The sequence below is a fragment of the Neofelis nebulosa genome, chromosome 3 (assembly GCF_028018385.1).
Source record: "Neofelis nebulosa isolate mNeoNeb1 chromosome 3, mNeoNeb1.pri, whole genome shotgun sequence".
In the NCBI taxonomy this organism is placed as follows: domain Eukaryota; kingdom Metazoa; phylum Chordata; class Mammalia; order Carnivora; family Felidae; genus Neofelis; species Neofelis nebulosa.
In genome coordinates this window covers 124,708,702-124,730,888 of record NC_080784.1, presented here as the reverse complement: position 1 = coordinate 124,730,888, position 22,187 = coordinate 124,708,702, and the positions used below count along the sequence as shown (strand labels likewise).

Genomic DNA, 22,187 nt, shown 5'->3' with positions numbered 1-22,187 from the left:
TTCTCTGCTTCATCTAACCTGGTATTTATTCCATCAAGTCTATTTTTATTTCATTTACTGTGTTCTTGATCTCTGATTGGTTCTTTTTAATCTCTGTGTTAATGGTCTTACTGATGTTCTCCACTCTTTTCTCCAGTCCAGTGAGTATCTTTATGATCATTAAATTCTCTATCAGGCATATTACTTGATATCTGTTTCATTTTGGTCTCTTGCTGTGGCTTGATCCTGTTCTTTCATTTGGGAGATGTTTCTCTGTCTCCTCATTTTGTCTGACTTTGTGTGTCTGTTTCTGTGTGTTAGGAAAGTCGGCTACTTCTCTTTCTCTTAATGATATTAGTCTTATGAAGAAGTGGTCCTGTAGTGCCTTGCAGTTCAGTGTCCCCTGTTCCCCAGGGCCTGCACTTCAGGGACAATCTCTTATGTGTGTTGCATGTGCTCTGCTGTTGAGTCTTGGCCTCTTTTTCCTTCATTCTAATTATCTACAGAGTCTCTCTATTGTATGCAGTAAGGTGTGTGGTGGTCAGCTTACGAAACACCTGCCCCTGCTGGGACTGAGGTCCTGCAAAATGAGCAGGTCAGGAGATATGTTATTGTGAGGGTTTGTACTGGTTTTCTGGGTAGGGAGTGGATAACGCTGGGACTGAGGTGAGCATGACTGGGAAATGTGGATCTTGACCAAGATGTGTTGGGGAGGGAGATTTGATGCAAGCAAGTTAGGTAAGGAGTGTGGAAGCCTCACTGGTTCCCACAGGTGGCTATTGTTTTTGCTGTAGAGGAAATGGTACCTGCCAGCTTCTTTATTCCTGAAAGGGGTCTCTCCATAATCCTTGTCTCTCCTAGCTGTGCTCTGAGATGAGCAAATTACTCTCTCCTCACCTGCCCCCATCCTCCCACCCCCTATTTGCCCCCGGGGTTTTCCAAACTGCTCGTTCTACACTGTATCTGCACAAGCTGTCATGCTATCTCTTTAAGGGCAGGAACTCTGCTTCCTGATACCTTCTGGGTTCTCCCAGAGTGGAGCCTCCTTATTTTTAAAGTTCTAGTCTTTAAGTCATGCTGGTTTCAAGAACTCATGAAATTTGGCCGCTTTCACTTTCAAAGGTAAATATTAGAGACCCATCCTCCCTGTTTGTTGTGGAAGATTTGTTTTCTGCCCTTCTCTGTACTACCAGCTTCCTCCCTACCATATATGGCCACAATTTGTTTCCCTCCCAGGTTTGTTTCCCTCCAAGACCACATCTTCGCATCTTCACCCTTCCTACCTTCTTTGATGTGGCCTCTTCCCTGTCTTTAGTTGTAGAGTTTGTTCTCCCAGTCTTCAGGTCATTTTCCTGGGTTATTTATGCTGATATGGGTGTTATCTAGTTGTATCCATGGGACAAGGCAAACTTACAGCCCTGCTATTCTACCATCTTCCCAGCCAACTTAAATCCTAATCTTTAATGAATATGCAGGCAATGAGACAGGTGAGGATAGCTTCTAACATGAAAGATAATGAAATAAATAGAAAAAAAGCATTGTAGAGAAAATAGAAACTGTACAGGGTAAGGAAAAAACCAGTATCTTCAGATAAGTTAGAAAAACATACTGTGAGCATGAAACTATAATGGGATGCTATTTTTAAGAAAGAGGAACAGAATGAAAAAGGCTGAATGTTAAAAGCACAATAGCTAAGGGGCGCCTGGGTGGCGCAGTCGGTTAAGCGTCCGACTTCAGCCAGGTCACGATCTCGCGGTCCGTGAGTTCAAGCCCCGCATCAGGCTCTGGGCTGATGGCTCGGAGCCTGGAGCCTGTTTCCGATTCTGTGTCTCCCTCTCTCTCTGCCCCTCCCTCGTTCATGCTCTGTCTCTCTCCCAAAAATAAATAAAAAACGTTGAAAAAAAATTAAAAAAAAAAAGCACAATAGCTAAAATGAAAGACAAATGTTTGGAGAAATAGTTGCAGAAGTAAAGCAAAAAACAAGAAGATGGAAAATACAAAAAAATATAGAGAGAATTGGGCCAAGAGTTTTAGAAAGAGATAAACAGGAGGAAATCGCCAAATAACTCACATATCACAGAACTAATGTACATAATTTTCTATGATTAGAAGGGTCTGTCAAATGCCTAGCCTAATGGATAAAAATAGACCCATATCATGGCCCATCAATGTGAAATTTTAAAATGGGACAGGGGCACCTGGGTGACTCAGTCGGTTAAGCAGCCAACTCTTGATTTCGATTCAGGTCATGATTTCACAATTTGTGATCAAGCTTCACGCTGGGCTTCATGCTGACAACACAGAGCCCACTTAAGATCCTATCCCTCTCTACCTCTCCCCTATTGATTCTCATTCTCTCTCTCTCTCTCTCTTTCTCTCTCCCTCTCTTTCTCTCAAAGATAAATAAACTTTAAAATGGGACAAAGAATATCTTACAAACTTAGAAAAAAGTTACATACAAAAGACTGTAAATCAGTTGACATCAGATATCTCAAAACACTGGCTGTCAGAAGAAAATAGAGTACTGCCTTCTAATTTTGAGGGGAAATTAGTTCCAATATAGAATTCTATACCCAAACTGTCAATCAAGTGTGAAGTTATAATAAAGACATTATCAAACATGAACATCTCAGAAAATCAGTATCCTACATACTTTTCCTCTGGAAGCCACTGAAAATGTGTTCCACCAAAAGAAGGGATTTAAATTAACAAAGAAGACTACATAGGAATCAGAAAACAAGGGATCCAACAAGAAAACAAAAATTCCTAGTAGTGTGGTGACACGAGAGCCCTAAATGGCCTGTTTTCAAAGAGCAACCAGTCCAGATTGGAACAAGTCAAAAGGCTAGACTCAAGATTGGGGTAATTCTTGGAGGAGATGAAATTGATTAAATACTTAAATAAGCTTAGTAAGAGAAGATCAGATAATTGATGGGGAATTTGGAGTTTAATTAATGATAAGTACTAGACAACTGATGGAAAGTTTGGAGTTGAATTAATGATAACTACATAGAAAACTAAGCAAATGAAAAAAATAATCCCAGGGGAAGTAAAAGTAATTCTAGGGAAAATAAAATACTATGAGAAATACTTGGAGGAATAGAATATGGATAGCAAAAAAGAACACTAACACTATCATTTTTAAAAAGAGTGAGAGCACATAACTAGATAAATATTAATGTCTTTCTGATTCACCCCTGATTTTATGTGTCTGAAATTCTTCTCCTTTGAAGTATTGTCTGAAGCAAAGGAGCAACCAACAGTGTTCAGGACTTAAGTCATCCCTACTTATATCAAAGTAACTTTTTAGACTAAGGCTGCTCACATTTATAGAATATGATCTCTGAGGGCTTAGGTAGCTTATTGGAAAAGACAATCCATACTCCACTCCTACTTCTTTTTTATGGCATTAAGGAATTTTTCAAGTTTTGGAGTGGATTTTCATCATTTTGGCATCGATCTGGTGTCAAAAGCAGTGTAACAAGAGAACAAATCAAAACTGTTAAGCCATATTAAGATTTGTTTTTCTCCTTTCTTTTAAAGTTTGAATTTGCAAACTTTTTTATTTGGTATCAATGGATATTTACCTGAAACTAGAGAGTAGAACCTCACTCCTGTATTTATTTAACTGTTCATTCAGTCACACATTCATTCAATCAAGTGTTCTTAGGTACTGGGCATTATACTGTATACGGTGTTTGTGGTTGTTAATCTGCACTGTCCCTGCCCTCAAGGAGCTTATTATTATACTTTAGCTTATACTCAAGGGTGAGATGGAAATTTATTTTTTATTTATTTTTATTTTTTAAAGTTTATTTATTTGGCAGGGGGTGGCAAAGAGAGAGGGGGAGAGAGAAAATTCCAAGCAGACTCCATGCTATCAGCATGTCATGAACCATGAGATCATGACAGCCAAAATCAAGTCGGAAGTTTAACCAACTGAGTCACCCAGGAGCCATGGAAATTTGTTTTTTAAACAAATTTACAAACAAGCATATAATTATAAATTGTCATAATTTCTTGTATCAGAAAGTAATGGAATAAGGTGAGGGACTAATTTAAATTAGAGGCATAAACTCTGGGTGGGATAAAGCATTTTCAGACAGTCAAGATTTCAAAATATTTACCTCCTATATATATTATAGTTCTCTTAGGAAGCTGCTAGAGGATGCTTCTATCAAATCAAAACAAGTGAAAGCAAAAGGATGTAGGTAACAGAGGAGAAGAAAGTATCAAGATAATGATAAAAAATAAATTCTAGGATATCAGCTGTGCCCCCAAAACAGAAGCAAATCTATATTGGATTTGGTCAGAATTCTCTGAAAATTCTGGATAAATTATTGGGAACTCTGAAGCAGCAAAGCAAATTAAGAAGATAATTGGAAAGAAATGGAATGGATTACTGTTGTATTTTGGGGGTAGATTGGTAGACTTTGGTAATTCATTGGATGTAGAATTAAATGAGAACAAGTGAGCAATGACTCCTAGATTTCTGCCTGCATAGATGGATAGATAAACTGTTCATTTACCAAGTAAAGGAAGTCTAGAAGAAGACAGATTTCAGGTAATACCAGAAGTCCTTTTTAGACATGGAGTTTGGATGCTACAGGGGGGAGTATTCAAATGGAGATGTCAAGTGACCAGTTAAATAAATAGCTTGAGGCACAGAAGAGGGCTAGAGATGTGACTGTATAACTATCAACATAGAGGAGCAGTTTTGATGCTATGGAAGGGAATTAGATTTTCTGAGATGAGAGTAACAACCAAAATAAGGTAAGAAAGAAAAGGATCAAGTCCCAAGGAAATGGAATTTATAGAGTCTGGTGGAAAAGGAGGAGCAAGTTTGAAACTACAGAGGGTGGATGTAGGCCAAAGCTAGTTTGAAGTGGGTTTAAGAATGCATGTGAGGGGCGCCTGGGTGGCGCAGTCGGTTAAGCGTCCGACTTCAGCCAGGTCACGATCTCGCGGTCCGTGAGTTCGAGCCCCGCGTCAGGCTCTGGGCTGATGGCTCAGAGCCTGGAGCCTGTTTCCGATTCTGTGTGTCTCCCTCTCTCTCCCTGCCCCTCCCCCATTCATGCTCTGTCTCTCTCTGTCCCAAAAATAAATAAAAAACGTTGAAAAAAAAAAAAAAAAAAAAGAATGCATGTGAGGGGCGCCTGGGTGGCGCAGTCGTTTGAGCGTCCGACTTCAGCCAGGTCACGATCTCGCGGTCTGTGAGTTCGAGCCCCGCGTCAGGCTCTGGGCTGATGGCTCGGACCCTGGAGCCTGTTTCCGATTCTGTGTCTCCCTCTCTCTCTGCCCCTCCCCCGTTTATGCTCTGTCTCTCTCTGTCCCAAAAATAAATAAATGTTGAAAAAAAAAAAAAAAAAAAAGAATGCATGTGAGTTGAGAAAGTAGAGACAGTGTATGTAGACAGTGCTATCAAGGAACTTGTTTGTGAAAGTGAACAGAGATTGGATGGTAGTTGAAGAACAGTGAAGTAGAAGAAAGTTGCTTTTAATATTGCTTTTTTTGTGTAAGAAATATTAGAGCATATTTAATTGCAGATGATGAGGCTATAGAGTGAAGAGAGATTGAAGATGCTAAAGAGGCAAGCGGGACTGAGACCCCAAGCACATGTGAAGCATTGACCTCTAATAGTAGGCATATCATGCCAGTGCAAGAGCATACCACTTTAATGATCTGAGGGTAATAATAAGTCACCTTTACTTCAGCCATGTAAAAATGCAGCCTAATAAGAGTAATTTTTCTTCTTTGGCTAAAAGCCTTGAAACTATGAATTTATAACTTAGTAATTTAATTGTTGCTATGGTTACACCTATATGTTATGCTGGTGAACATTTTTTTACAGCCTTGAATAAAACTGGGTTAGAACGTTTTCTTTAATGCCATTTTTCCTTTTCAAGAGCATTTAAACTGTATCTGATAGTTCCTGTATTTGAAAAGTATTTGCATTTATCAGTAATGGTACAAAATGAGCATGTATTGAAAGTAATGGAATACAGTTACTGTGTTTAAATTTTATTTGCTTACTCTATATGTCCCTCTCCTTTTTTGCAGAGTCAAGTAAAGAACAGTTTGCCAGTACAAACATTGCTGAAGAACTGGTAAAACTCTTCAAGAAACAAATAGAACATGATAAAAGGGAAATGATTTTTGAAGTGCTTGCTCCATTGGCAGAAAATGGTGAGAAATTAAATGCACCTCTTGATTATTTATCATGTATACTTTCCATTCTTCCTGATATTATTGAATTGCCAGATATTTAACTCAAAGCCCTTCTTTGCTTCATTAATGATGTGTTAAGTTTTATTTTGGGTGTCCATAACTTTAGCTACATTATCTACTCGATTACTATATCTACATTGGCCAAAGCTACTTACCAAGTTTCTTTGATTTTAAAGTCTTGCCAAACATCGTTCTGTAGCTTACACATTTTTGTGCCCATCTGGAAAAGGCACCAGAGAGGCCGAACTCCACTTATGTAAGCTTGCAGGGCAAAGGGACAGTGTAGACACTGGTAAACTATTCCCATCTTTGCATTAAAAAATCTTAAGGGATACACCATTGGAATAAGAGTGAACCAGAGTAAACAAAACATCCCATATAATTTTTCAGATACAGTGTCTAGCACATAATCAGAGAGGACCAGATACATGAGGAGACAAGATATTGTAAGCAAGAACCAGCACAAAGAACAGGCAACCACAGCAAATCCCCAGATATTGAAATTATTAGACAGTGATTCACAGGTATGCTTATTATGTTCAGAGAGTTAAAGGCAAGCTTGAAACATTTAGAAGGAAACTAAAAACTATAAAATGTAACATACCAGACTTGAAAAAGAAACAATTAGAAATTCCTGAATTGGAACAATACAGCCCCAAATAAGAACCTAATGGATTCGTTTAACAGCAGATTAAATATAGTTGTTTTAGAGAACCAGTGAACTGGAAGATAGACTGGAAGGAAATCCACAATGAAGTATAAAGAGAAAATAATCAGCATACATAAAAAAGAGAATAAGAAGTACAGAGGATACAGTGAGAAGGTCTCATATACATTGTTTGGAGTTCCAGAAAGTGCAGCGGGGGAAGCAGAGGCAATATTTTTTTTTTTAATTTTGGCATAGAATTTACCAGAAATTGTGAAAGATAACAAAGATTCAAAAACTCAAATGAATCTAAAACCTGATAAAAAGAAATCTACATTTTTTTTTATACTGAAACTACAGGAAACTAATGACAAAAATCTTAAAAGTAGCCAGGAAAATAATAGATTATCCTAAAAGAGGTGATAGTTTGACTGATTGTTAATCTTCCAGCACAACAATGAAAGTCAGAGGACAATGAAACATCTTCTATGTGATGAAAAAATAAATAAATAAATACCAACCTAGAATTCTAAACCCAATGAAAGCATCCTTCAAAACTAAAGACAAAATAAAGATATTTTCAGAGTAAAAACTGAGAAAGTTCACCACTGACTTTTAAGGTGATTGCTAAAATAATTTTTAAAAACAACATGTAACTGCCAAACTAATGGAAGGATTTATGGGAAGATTTTTTTTATCTTTATTAAAAAAAATTTTTTTTAATCTTTATTTATTTTTTGAGAGAGAGACAGTGTGAGCAGGGGAGGAGCTGAGGGGAGGGAGACACAGAATCTGAAGCAGGCTCCAGGCTCTGAGCTGTCAGCACAGAGCCCTACGTGGGGCTTGAACTCCTGAACCGTGAGATCATGACCTGAGCCGAAGTCAGACGCCTAACCACTAAGCCACCCAGATGCCCCTATGTTTATTTATTTTTGAGAGAGAGACAGAGCACGAGTGGGGGAAGGACAGAGAAAGAGGGAGACAACACAGTACCTGAAGCAGGCTCAATGCTCTGAGCTGTCAGCACAGAGCCTGACTGGGGGCTTGAACTCAGGAGCTGTGAGATCATGACCTGAGCCAAAGCCAGATGTGTAATTGACTGAATCACCCAGGCACCCTGGAAAGATTGTTTCTTTAAATACACCTTCAATCAATACACCTTCAATAACAGAAAAGAGGAGAGAAAAAGAACATAGAACAGGGGTTACAAATACAGCATAAAAAATATATTAGATTTAAGACACAGTATTACAGCAATTACATTAAATGTACTTGACCTAAATGCTTTAATTAAAAGACCAGTTGTCAGCTGAATTTTAACAATCAACTATACTTTTGGGATGCCTTGGTGGTTCAGTCGGTGGAGCATCCAACTCTTGATTTCAGCTCAAGTTATGACCTAACGGTTTGCGGGTTCGAGCTTGTGTCGGGTTCTGCACTGGCAGCACGGAGCCTGTTTGGGATTCTCTTTATTTCCTTCTCTCTCTGCCTCTTCCCTACTTGCTCTTTCTCTCTCTCAAATAAATAAATAAAACTTTTTTTTAATTAAAAAAATTTTTTTTTAAAAATCAACTATACTTTTTAAAACAACCCACTTGTTAAATATAAGGACATTTAAAAGATTTAGAATAAAAGGATTTAAAAAATCATTCAAACTTAAAGAAGGCTGAGATAGTAATATTTAATATTAAATAGAATTTAAGATTAAAAGACTCAATAGAGATAAGGTGACTTATGGTGATGAAAGTTTAATTCAACTGTGAGCTATAATAAATATACATTACCCCAAAACATATGAAGGCAAAATACTCAGAACTATGAAGAGAAATAGAAAAATTCATAAATATCATGGGAGCTTTTAATGCCTCTGAGTAATTTACACTACAAGCAGATTAAGAAAAACAACAAGGATATAGAAAATGTGAACAACATGATTAAGAAAATTGATTTAATGGATGTATTTTAGAGTACTGCACCCAGCTGCAGGGCTCTTTCTTTTCAAATACACATGAGATATATATAAAACATGCATAGTTATGAAAAAGTTTTAACAAATTTCAAAGGATTGCAACCTTATGGAGTATATTCTCTGACTTAAGTGAATTGTCTAATAAAAAGATAACTAGGAAATCCATTTATACTTACATATTTAACAATATACTTCGAATACCTCAGAGGTCAAAGAAGAATCATGTTGGAAATTAGAAAATTTTCTAATAATGAAAGCAATGCTATATTTTAAATCTTATGTAGGTAAAGTCATACTTGGAAAGAAATCTGAAGAGCTGAAATTAATAAAATAGAAAATTCATAATGCGATATCGGTGTATAATCACTAAAATTCAGTCTGAAAGACTAAGTAAAACTGGTAAATCCCTGCTAGGATTAATCAAGGAAAAAAAAAAGAAAAAGGAGAGAGAGCAAGAAAAGGCATAGATAACCAAAATCAAGAATGAAAAAGGAGATCTCACTATACAGATCTTATATCAAATACCAACAGACACCATTTATAAGAATAAAGGCCAATCTCACCATGAACATAGATCTAAAATTCCCCTTCAGGGGCGCCTGGGTGGCGCAGTCGGTTAAGCGTCCGACTTCAGCCAGGTCACGATCTCGCGGTCTGTGAGTTCGAGCCCCACATCAGGCTCTGGGCTGATGGCTCGGAGCCTGGAGCCTGTTTCTGATTCTGTGTCTCCCTCTCTCTCTGCCCCTCCCCCGTTCATGCTCTGTCTCTCTCTGTCCCAAAAATAAATAAAAAACATTGAAAAAAAATTTTTTTTAAATAAATAAAAATAAAATTCCCCTTCAGATTTTAGCAAGCCAAATCTAATAATATATTCAAAATTAATCATTATAGCAAAATGGATTTATTCTGAAAATACAAAGCAGTTTAATATTCAAAATGCAATGAATATAATTTGTATTAAAACTTGTTAAAAGAGAAATCAAATGATCTTCAGAAAAGAAAGCATCTGATAAGATTAACTATCCATTCATGATTTTAAAAAACTCTTTGCAAGCCAGCACTAAAAGAGAGTGAGAAGGATATATATCAGAAGCCTACAGAAAGTATCATACTCAATGGTGAAACAAAAAGCATTTCCCTTGAGTTCATGAATAAGAAAAATCATTCCTACTTCTGTTTATTATTGTCTTATGGGAACTAACCAGTTCAGTAGAGAAAAGATACAGGAAAGACATCAAACAAATAAATAACATATACCTCCTTATTCATAGATGATATGGTTATATATGTCAAAAATTCAAAAGAATCTATAGGTGAGTTTTTTAATTAGAATGAGTTATGTTGGGGTGCCTGGGTGGCTAAGTTGGTTGAGCGGCCAACTTCGGCTCAGGTCATGATCTCATGGTCCATGAGTTCAAGCCCTGGATGGGGCTCTGTGCTGACATTTCAGAGCCTGTAGCCTGCTTCAGATTCTGTGTCTCCCTCTCTCTCTGCCCCTCCCCAACTCATGCTCTCTCTGTCAAAAATAAATAAACATTAAAAAAAAAAATTTAGAATGAGTTATGTTGCTAGCCAAAGCAAAACATAAGCAAACAAAAAATCAAAAACATTTTATTCCTATAAATCAGCCAAAAAATAGTTACAAAATGCATTTTTAAGAAATATATTATTTATAAAGCATAAAAAACAAAATACTTTAAGAATGGACTAATAAAAGATGTGCAGGGTCTCTTGTAGAAAACTGTAGAAAAGCATCAAGAGATGATATGTTGTAAAAGTATTATATCTCCCCATATTGATCTGTAGACTCAATGAATTCTAACCAAATCTCAGAAGACCAGGTATAGCCAAGACACTGAAAGAGAACAAAGTAGCAAAACTGGTTTTACTGCATAACAATAATAAAACTTTATTCTGATAAAACTATAATAATTAAAAGGCAGTGTGGTATTGGTGCTAGGCTGAATGAGAAGACCAGTAGAACAGGATACCCCAGAAACAAATAGATGCATTAATAGGTGCTTATTTTATTAGGAGGAAGAAAAGTTGTCACTGCAAAACAGTGTGGAAAGAACAGTGTTTTCAATAAACAATGCTGGGAATATGGGGGGAAAAGTCAATTGAAGACACGTATATAAACTCCTATTTCATACTGTACTAAAAAAAGGTATTCAGATAGATTATTAAGCGAAATGGAAAAGTTAAAACCAGAAAGCATACCTTAAAAAATAGAAGATAGAAGAATATCATCATGGCCTTGGAGTATAGTTTTATTAGGTCACAACAATCTCAAGCATAAAGGAAAAGATTGATAAATTTGGCTAAAACTTTCTAATAATGAAAATGAAAGACACCAAAAAAACACCATTAAGAGTAAAAAGCAAGACAGTGTGTGAGAGAAGATATTTATAACACACATAATCAAAAGAGTGTGTAAATATATAAAAACTCCCACAAATCATTAATTAGAAATTAATTACATCATTAATGTAGAAATTCCAGTGGGAAAATGCATAAAAAATTTAAATAGGCACTAGACAAAAGATACAATCCAAATGGCTAATAAACATGAAAATATGCTTAACTCATTAATAACTGAGATACAAAATAAAATCACAATAAAATACTACCATGTATCTACTGGAAAGTATAATAATATCAAATGTGGAGGTTGTGGAGTAGTGGAAACTCGTTACATGCTGGTGGGTGTGTACATTGGTACAATTTGGAAAACCGTATCTGTTGAGTTGGAGATTGTATTCTGTGTGACCCAACAATTTTGCTCTTAAAGTGTACCCAGAAACATGCACATGTGCACCAGAAGCCATTACAGGAATGTTCTTAGCACTATTTATAATAATGAAAAATTAGAAACAACTCCTATCCATTAACAGTAGAATAAATAATGGTATATTCATATAATGGAAAAATATATACTTACAAAAAGGAATGAAGACAACTATAACCGGTAGTATAGATGAATCTTATAAACATTGAAAGGGAAAAGCCAACACTGAAAAATATGTATTGTAAGATTCCACTTATATAAAGTTCAAAAAAAGGTAAAATTAAACTGGTTTTTAGGAATGCCCATTTGATAAAGCAATAAGGAAAAGTATGACTATGATTACCATAAAAATCAAGTATTTAGAGGGCTGGAGGGAAGAATATGTGATAGGAAAAGGGAATGCACAGAGGGGCTTCCTGGGATGTTGGCAATGAATTTCTTGATCTAGGTGGTAGCTGCATGGTAATTTGCTTAATAATAATTAAGCTAATATGTATATTATGCACTTTTCTGCATTTGTGGCTTTTTTCACCATTTAGAAAAGATTTTAAAATATATATATATATGTGTGTGTATATATATATATATATATATATATATATATATATATATATACACATACATATTATATACATACATACATATGCAAATAATAGTTATAAAGATAGATGGTCCTTAGGCAGAATGATGTTAATAAATGGTGCTGGGCTGTCTGCTTTGGCAGACTGCCTTGCTGATCTTCCTTAATAAGGCTATTGAAGCCTCCCACATATATATGTATATGATTAAAGTCAAACTGTGAGAGGAGAGATCTATAAATTTTAATCTTGACAGATTTAAAATTTTCTAAATGCCTTAGATCTTATTCTTTAGGCAGAAAGTTGTTTTTCATCTCATTTGGTGGTTTGGCCAAATGAAATTTTTATGGTGACCTTCAGTCAATTTTATGCCATAGAATTACCTGTAACCTTTCTTGTAATATGTCAAAATAACAAAGTTTTTCTTATATGTTTTCTCCTTTACTATCTTCACTTCTATCTTATAATCGTGCAGCAAATTGAATGATACCTTTGAAAACTTGTTTCTGGACTATCCTTAGTATATCACCCTTGGTTTTCCTTATGTGCAAAGGAGACATTTAAATTGGGATTTGTATAATTCAAGGTTTTTAGGAATTTTAAGGTTTTTTTTTTTTTAACATGGCTTTGATTCTAGTCACCACACATTTCTAGCCCTAGCATTCTGTAACCAAGGAAACGCCCTACTTTCAGCATAGCACAGTACAAGTGTACCTTTTAGAAAAATATTCCAGTTTGAATATTCTGTGTATTCTGGAGATAATATTCTAAAGATTATCAGTGATCCTGGTGTTAGGGGGAAATGAAACCTAAATTTTATATCTTAAAATTGCCCAAAAGAAAATGTCAAGTATAAAAAAGGTCTTTGTTTCTCCCAAATAATAACCTGAAGCTGCCATTGCTGTATATGTGCACATATACAGCTTAGGGAAACCAATGGCTAAAATAAAATCCAACTAAAAAATAAAATTTAAGTTTAAAAATTTCTATGTAGCAAGTTTCTAAGGTCAGTTCATCTACATTTATTGTAAGCTGTATAAATATACCCAGAACATTTAGGTAGACCAGTTTAGGTCAAAATACAAAGATGAAAGAGGTATGTCTACTCTAATGAGGGAGACAGATATGGATATGAATATAAAACCTGCAATTAAGTAAGTTCTATAATAAAAAAAAGTTATTAGGGGTGCAAACAATTTGATAAAGAATAGAACTTACTATGAAGAGAATTTTTAACAATATAATTGGGATGTAAATTTTTCTGTTAAAATACCTTCACACTGTCGGTTATCAGAAAGCTCAAAAGTTATTTTTTTCTTTCAACTTTTATTATGGAAATTTTAAAACCTATTCAGATGTAGTGAGAATATAGTCTAATGAACCACCAAAGATCCATCACCCAAGCAAACTTGAAATTAATGAAAACCTGAAGTCCTTTTTCAAAACATGGCTTTTAAAGTTCAGAAAGTTACAGATTTATTAGCTGCCTTAGAAAAATAACATCTAGGGGCACCTAGGTGTCTCAGTCTGTAGAGCGTCCGACTTCAGCTCAGGTCATGATCTCATGGTTCGTGGGTTTGAGCTCCATGTAGGGCTCTGTGCTGACAGCTCAGAGCCTGGAGCCTGCTTCAGGTTCTGTCTCCCTCTCTCTCTTCCCCTCCCCCACTCACACTCTGTCTCTCTCAAAAAAAAAATAAATAAATAAACATTTTAAAAATTAGAAAAATAACATCTATACAAGTATGAATCCAAATATATACGTATGGTATAGTTTGAAATTTACTAATAGCTCTTTACTTTTCAATAACTTTCTATTCACATGCCATTAGTGAGTATATTTTTACTTTATATAACAGCATATCTGTTTTAGTTTAAACAGTGTATTTAATAGTATTACCTTTTTAAAACATGAGCATAATATCTACAATAACAGTGGAGTGCTATTACTTTCCTTCAAAGCTGAGAATCAATTTGTTTAGGTGCTGCAGACATTGCAAAAAGTGCCCTAATGTCAAGTAAAAAAGAAAAGTGAAATAAAACTTTTGTGTATATAACCTGCACTGTCAGATAGTTCCTTTTGAAACTCAAATCTTCAAACATGTATTATGTAATCATGCATTTTCTTGATTTCTTATAAGTCTTCATAATAGGTTGCTTATACCAGAACTTCTGTTTCATCTCAAGTTTTGGTTATTTTGTTCACATTATTTTTTAGATGCTATTAAACTACAGCTGGTGGAAGCAGGGCTGGTAGAATGTCTACTAGAGATTGTTCAGGAGAAAGTGGATAGTGAAAAAGAGGATGATATTGCTGAGCTCAAAACTGCTTCAGATCTAATGGTTTTATTACTTCTTGGAGGTGAGTTATAATTTAAGTCAACCTAAGAACATGATTATTAGATTTTTTTTAATGTATTGTCTCTTTTGTGAACACTATATATATTAGGCATTTTCTCATTTTCCTGCCTCATTTAATCCTGGTGTGATGATTTGAAACCTTAAACACATCATGAAGAGAACTAGAGATAGTGAACCTGGAAAAGAGGAGTTTTCACTATCTTACAATATTCAAAGAGCTGTGATAGGACAACTGTGGCACTAAAAGCTACAGGGCTACTTGGGACTTAGACTAGAAAAATCCTAAACTCTTTTATAAAAAGAGTCATTACTTGTCCTTTTATGAAATATCATTTCTGAAGTATATAGTTATCCAGTTGGATATTCATTTAGGAATATGGATTTGTTGCTCTATATTCTTTTCCTTTTATCTATTTGTTTCATTTACTTCCAGATGAATCCATGCAGAAATTATTTGAAGGAGGAAAAGGTAATGTGTTTCAAAGGGTGCTGTCCTGGATTCCATCAAATAACCACCAGCTACAGCTTGCTGGAGCACTGGCCATTGCAAATTTTGCCAGAAATGGTAAGCATCTCATATTATCCTTTTTAAATCAGATGTTCTATTTTGTTTTTGTTTTTGTTCACCGTTACATGTACTAAAACGAACAGTTCAGAAGTTAGTATGAAGTGTACTGCTACCTTAATTTTTTAGAGATATGAAATACTTAGTGTTTTTTTGTTTTTGTTTTTGTTTTTTTAAAGTAAGCTCTGCTTACCAACATGGGGCTTGAGCTCACTACCCCAGGATCAAAATTCACATGCTATACCAGCTGAGCTAGCCAGGCACCCCTACTTAGTGCTGTTTCTAGCAAATTACATATTTTGTGCAATTTAACTAAGTCCTGGTATTTTAAAGATCATGAATAGTGATTGTAAAGTCCTTCTTTGAGTACTCTATACTTTAGAGATCAGTAAATTTGAGTCCCATTCTAATATCCTCTTACCTGGGAGGATATGCTCTCTTGGCTGGTGATTGTTTTTTTAAGTTTTTATTTATTTATTTTGAGAGATAGAGAACGAACAGGGGAGGGGCAGAAAGAGAGGGGGGAACAGAGGATCCAAAGTGGGCTTTGTGCTGACAGCAGAGTGCCTGATGTGGGGCCCAAACCCATGAACCATGAGATCATGACCCAGACTGAAGTCAATTGCTTAACCAACTGAACCACCTAGGCGCCCCGCCTGGTGATTTTTTAATTTAATAATGTGAGTATTATTTGTAGGGTTATTGTGCCTTATTTATCCTTTTATGCCTACTGAACTTAAGTGTGAGTAATCAATCCTCTCATTTAGACTAGAATATTTAATTTGCTTTAATAACATTTCCAAGGCACCAGACCTTCATGTTCCTTTCTGAAGTCTGGAACTTCTGTTCAGTCTAGAAACTTACACTGTGTCTAGGAAAATCGGTTCTTCTTGTTTTTAGCTTGAATTTATTCTAATGTGAATTGTATATCATGATGGATGGCTTATTTCATTTTTACTTCCTTCTGAGGATGATCATTCACTCCTTAGTGATGTAATTAGGAATAGTAAAATATTGGTAATTGTTGAAGGTAAATGTGGAGTAGTGAGTGGTTCATTATAGTATTCTCTCTGCTTTATACATACATATTTCAAAAGTTTTATCATTGAAAAATAAACATCAACCATGATAACAAAATATAGAGTACTGTCACTGTAACATTAGCAGGACTTAGGCCTACTTGACTATAAATGAAAATTATTGGTAGACATTCTAAGCATGTGGTTTCTATTTACTCATCTAATATATTGTCAGGCTCTATGCTACAGATTTTTCTGGTCATGACTTCTCACTCAATAAAGAAAAAAAATCTATAAATCTGATGGGAGAAAGTATTGGAATTCATCTTATTTTCATGTAGTTCCATTTTCCCTAATGTATAATGGACAATTGATAGGCATCACTATTATAAAATATTTATAGGTATTTGTAAAGAGGAAAGGAAAAAATGCTTTTGTTTTGTTCAGATGGAAATTGTATCCATATGGTAGACAATGGAATTGTAGAAAAACTTATGGATTTACTGGACAGACATGTAGAAGATGGAAATGTAACTGTGCAGCATGCAGCATTAAGTGCCCTCAGAAATCTGGCCATTCCAGGTAAGACGTAAGAATGGTGAATAACTATGTAAGAAATAAGATCTATTGTTTTGGGAAGGTGTTTATTTTATGTGATTTGTGGACCTGCCCTGACCAAGAAAAAAAATCTTCAAATTATTTATATTTTTCTCACTAATAAATGGAGATATATCAAATAAGTTTTCTAAGATTGTACAGGTATAATTGTTGTATTTGTTCAGATCATTCAAATATTCTGTTACCTTTTGTAAACTCCTAGATTTTCATCATATTGTATGGTTAAGCTTTTTTAAGCATCTTCAGTTGAGGTAGGATAATAGCATCATTTAAGAGAGTCCCTATAAGAATGACTTCTGGGGGGTTTTCCCCTTCTGTATAAGCAGACATAATTTTTAAAAATAGCCTTAATGTGTCTTTGGATTAAAGACACTTTGAGCCATGAAATCACATTATCATGGTAAATAGTACAGGAGATAAAGCTATTATTCTACTTTCTAAAAATAAATTTCTGATTAGGTAAAATAGTATAACTGTATGATGATACAATCTATAAGATATCAATTTGCTTCATATAACAGATTAATATTGCTTATTAATGTCTATAGCATCTATAGTAACACAATTGGATCAAGAACACAGGTAAAAAGAAACATTAAACCTGAGGAATTGTGCTTTTTGTAAATAAGAAGACAACATTGTCAGAGTTCCTTTTCAAATTGTTTAAGTGTTTTGAGATTAGGTTTAAAAAGCCAGTATGTATGATTTTGTATGTTATGTTCCTATAGACAAACAAGATAATTACCCTCACCCCCAGTCCCATTCTTAAAATACACAGAAAAGCAACATGACCTTTAAGTAGAAAAATGTAACGTGGGGCCTTAAAAATAGTAAGACAATAAATGTATATTGAACTGAATGACTATCATCAAGAATGCTAGCACCATTTTAACTATATTCTTTTTCCTCTCTCTCTCTCTCTCTCTCTCTCTCTAGTTGTAAATAAAGCAAAGATGTTATCAGCTGGAGTCACCGAGGCAGTTTTGAAATTCCTTAAGTCCGAAATGCCCCCAGTTCAGTTCAAACTTCTGGGAACGTTGAGAATGTTAATAGATGCACAAGGTAAAAGAAATGCTTTCCCAAGGTACATTTTTGGTATGACAGTCAGTGTGCCTTAGTTGAAAAGGACTTGTTTTTAGCTTTGAGAATTATGTAATCATAAAGATAAATGGCAAATAAAAGGCAAAAAGAGATTGGTTTTAGAGCTCCATTCATTAATCCCCATGCTTGGTTATAATTGACTTTAAATGGAAATTATATTGCATCTCTTTATTGTACATATAATCCTGGTTTATTACTGATTCATTAGCAGTTCTGAAGGGTTTTTATGTTTTAGTATTTCATACCCATTTTTACTTTGTCTTAAGAATCATGTTTCAATATACTGACAGCCGAAATTTTTTTAAATTTGTTTGGCAAACAGGGAGATCATTTTTCTGTTTACAGAAACAACCATGAAAACCACTGCTTGGAATGAGTTACGTTTATTTACTTATTTCTAAATTCTAAACCTTTGTCTGTATTGATTCCTCAGAGTCCTTCTGATACTCTTTGTTGTATTTTGCCAGAGTACTAACAGACTACCAGGCTGAACCACAAGAGTATAAAATTGTATTTTTGTATTTTGTATGAAAGTCCACAACTTTATAGAAAAAGCTAAACAGTCCATCAGATACGGAGTATTCGCAGTTCTTAATAAAATCATTGTGCTGTGGTTTTAGATGTATAGTTTCCTTTTGCACTCTTACAGTCTGTGCCAGTTACTTCAGTTGGTTGCCTATCAGTGATTGTTTCTTTTGTGGTTTGCCTTCTTTCCTATAGCAGAAGCTGCTGAACAACTGGGAAAGAATGTTAAATTAGTGGAGCGTTTGGTGGAATGGTGTGAAGCCAAAGATCATGCTGGTGTGATGGGGGAGTCAAACAGACTGCTGTCTGCCCTCATACGACACAGTAAATCAAAAGTAAGTTCCAGAGGAAACCATTTGCTGGAAAACCTGCAAGTAGCCCCTTTGGAAACTCAATATCATAGATCCTATAAATAAGCTTGCATTTCACTATTTATATATAAATACATTACAGGTGTACCACAGAAATATCATATAGGTTCAGTTCCAGAACACTGCAATAAAGTGAAAATGCAGCAAAGCAAGTCAAATGAACATTTTGGTTTCCCAATGTATATAAAGTTGTGTTTACACTATATTGTAGTCTCTTAAGTGTGCAATAACATGTTTTAAAAAATCATTTTTATGCCTTCATTAAAAAAACTCTTTATGCCTAAAAATGCTAACCGTCATCTGAGCTTTCAGTGAGTTGTCAATCACTGATCGTACATCACCATAACAAACATAATAATAATGAAAAGGTTTGAAATTTTGTGAGAATTACCAAAGGGTGATGCAGGCATAAAGTGAGCAAATGCTGTTGGAAAAATGGCTGACAGACTTGCTTAACACAGGGCTGCTACAAACCTTCAGTTTGTAAAAAACACAGTATCTGTGAAACACAATAATAAAATGAAGTGCAATGAAATGAGGGATGCCTGTGATCCAGAATTCTGAAAAAAGAACTGAAAATTGAGGCTTTTAATTAGTTCTAGTCCATGATAGTTAAGAGTAAGGCTTTGGAATCAGACAGAGGAGTTCACGTAGTATCCCCACTATTTACTTGGTCAAGTGTCTTTCACATCTCAGTATATTAAACCTGGGGTGATACCCACCCGAAAGTGTTGTGAGAATGATTCAGTGAGATCACCTATATGAAGTACTCAACTGGAATGTAGGACAAAGTAAGCACTCGGTAAATGGAATCACCATAAATGTTGATGTTGTTATTTTTACCACTATCCTCAGTGTAAAATATCTTCTGTGTACCAAGCACTGACCAAGCTAGCTAATGATATTAAAAATTAAATGATATCTAGATAGTATATGGTGCCCTGAACTCACAAAGTTGGATGAAATCCATTCTTATAGCAGTGTCCAGTCTAGTATGTGTCTGACATGTGGTTGATAACCTGTGTTTGTTCAGTGAATGACTAAATGAATTATTTTAAAGATCATAATGGTGGGAAGCTAGGCCAGCTGATTTAGTATCTGTATTATATACCTTTTATTTTTTTTAAGCCTGTTATCCAGAGTGAGCCTTTTGACCATTTCACTTATGTCCATGGGAAAATGCATCACAACTTCTTAACCTAATCTTGGAACTAAATTCATTAAACTGTTAGACTAAATTGAGATTTGAGGCTTTTCTGCTAATATTTATCACAGGGTTCCCTTTCCCTCATCTAAACCCCTACTCTCCCCTCCCCCAGCAAAAAAGCTTTCCGGTACCCATTAAGCATCCATCACACGTAGGTGCTTTAAAAAGACAAGAGCAACATTACATTGTACCTTTCTAGGGTGTGTGTGTGTGTGTGTGTGTGTGTGTGTGTGTGTGTGTAACAAAAACAATTTCCCCCATAGAATCTTTTTTTTTATTTCAAGTTTTTATTTAAATTCTAGTTAGTGTAACAAAAGGGACGCCTGGGTGGCTCAGTCGGTTAAGCATCTGACTGTTGATTTCAGCTCAGGTCATAATCCCAGGGTTCGTGGGTTCAAGCCCCACATCGGGTTCTGCACTGACAGTGCACAGCTTGCTTGGGATTCTCTCTCTCCCTCTTTCTGCCTCTCCCTCACTTGTGCACTCTTTCTCTCAAAATTAAATAAATGTAAAAAAAATTTTTTTTAAAGAAAACAGTTCCCCCCTTGAATATTCCCTTATTTTTTTTTCTTTTCAATTTTTTTTTTCAAATTCTAGTTAGTTAACCTATATGGTAAAATTGGTTTTAGGTGTAGAATTTAGTGATTCATCACTTACATACAATAGCCATGATACAAGATTATAACTTTATGGGCACATTATAACTTTATGTTTATAATTCAGTACCAAATAGACTGGGTTTTGTTTGGGGGTTTTTTTTGCATATCTTTCCTACAGTTGAGTGTATATTGCTGCTAAGCAGCAATAGGAACCTTGATTGACATACTTTAATGATCAGAACACAGGTGTGTTCCTTGTGGAGCTCCAGATCAGAATTATTTTCAAATTTCACAAGCATTGAAGTGGAATCTGGGATTCCTTTTGAGCAGTTTCAGAACATGTTCTATTGAATAATAACCGTAAAGAATATTCCACAAAGAGAAACGGTTGTACGATCAGATTAGAGAAATAGTTCATTTCTTTTCCCTGCTTTTGAAATTCACAGCACACATTAGCACTACTCTAAAAAAAAAAAACAAAAAAAAAACACATCCTTTACTATCGCACAGTGGGTCTTTTTTGCAAGTTGCATCTATTAAATACATTCCACTGAACATACTTTGGAAAATGCTGCTCTGGAATAAGCTTTTAAACACTAGGTTCAAGGGTTTTTTTCTGTTTTTTTTTGTTTGTTTTTTTTTTTTTTTTACATTCCTGTAGATCCTTAACCAACTGTTGTGAATTATAGCTCTGTCCTTGTGTTATTTTTAAACTTTGAAGATCCTACTCCTTTTAAAGTCACCCTGAATTCTGTCTTAGAGTCCAACCCTCTGAAAGTTTGCACTGACTCACAGGGTTTCACACTAGCTTAGTCATCTCAGCCATATACAGTATATTTCTGCACTTGTGCCAATAGGTAAATTCACATCTTCCTTCAAAAGAGTGCCCTGGACTAGAACTCTTGAGCAACTAGCTGGACCTTCTGATTTAGATATCAAAAACAGAAAATATATTTTGCCTCTACGTTAGGAACATAAAAATTACCTCCTGTCAAAGGTACTTTTTTCTTTCCTTTAAGAGTAAAACATTCTTCCTCAATTATCAAGCTAAAAACTTGTCTAAACAAATATTTTTAGTCATTCGCTCATTCATCTGACAGACATTTAAATCCTATACTGAGAAGTAGTTTTTGATGCTACAAAGTTGAGAAAGAAAATTTTTTGTTAGGTGATTCAGTGCCTACACCAATCTGCAGTCTTATAAATTACCTTGAACTCAGGCCTATTTCAGAACATTACATTGTAATAATCAGTATTATTATACAGTTTTCAACAAAGTTTTTAGCAGGAATTTATCTCAGTTATTAAGGGCATATTGACCGTAAAAGTTAAATATGCAAGACTGTTACATAGATAATTTGCCTTGGTTATGTATGTACCAAAATTTAGCTTTCCATAAGAAAACTTGAGAAACAGGATTGCAAAATAACACATCATTTAAAACTTTGTAAAGCATTAAAGTATGTCCAAAATTTTTGGAGATTTTGCAGATACATCTAGGGTTTAGAAGGATTACTCAGAAAAATATCTTACTATTTCTACAGTTTACTTATAAGTGAAATGATTTTAGAAAAGTTAAAATTATTTTTAGATGTGGATATTGAAATTATTTGTAATTCTCCAGACGAACCTCTTT

General features: G+C 35.0%; 1 protein-coding gene across 5 annotated transcripts in view; it reads left to right on the top strand.

Moving 5' to 3' along the window:
- RAP1GDS1 (Rap1 GTPase-GDP dissociation stimulator 1) overlaps positions 1-22,187 on the top strand; it is a 170,344-nt gene that overhangs the window by 129,194 nt on the left and 18,963 nt on the right. For 4 of the 5 annotated variants that reach the window (XM_058721851.1, XM_058721853.1, XM_058721855.1 and 1 more), the window contains 6 exons: positions 6,040-6,165; positions 14,404-14,547; positions 14,980-15,111; positions 16,578-16,712; positions 17,685-17,810; positions 18,570-18,709. In XM_058721851.1, coding sequence (XP_058577834.1) covers positions 6,040-6,165; positions 14,404-14,547; positions 14,980-15,111; positions 16,578-16,712; positions 17,685-17,810; positions 18,570-18,709 — 803 coding nt within the window. The remainder of the gene's footprint in view (positions 1-6,039; positions 6,166-14,403; positions 14,548-14,979; positions 15,112-16,577; positions 16,713-17,684; positions 17,811-18,569; positions 18,710-22,187) is intronic. The other variant, XM_058721852.1, reaches the window with a different exon arrangement.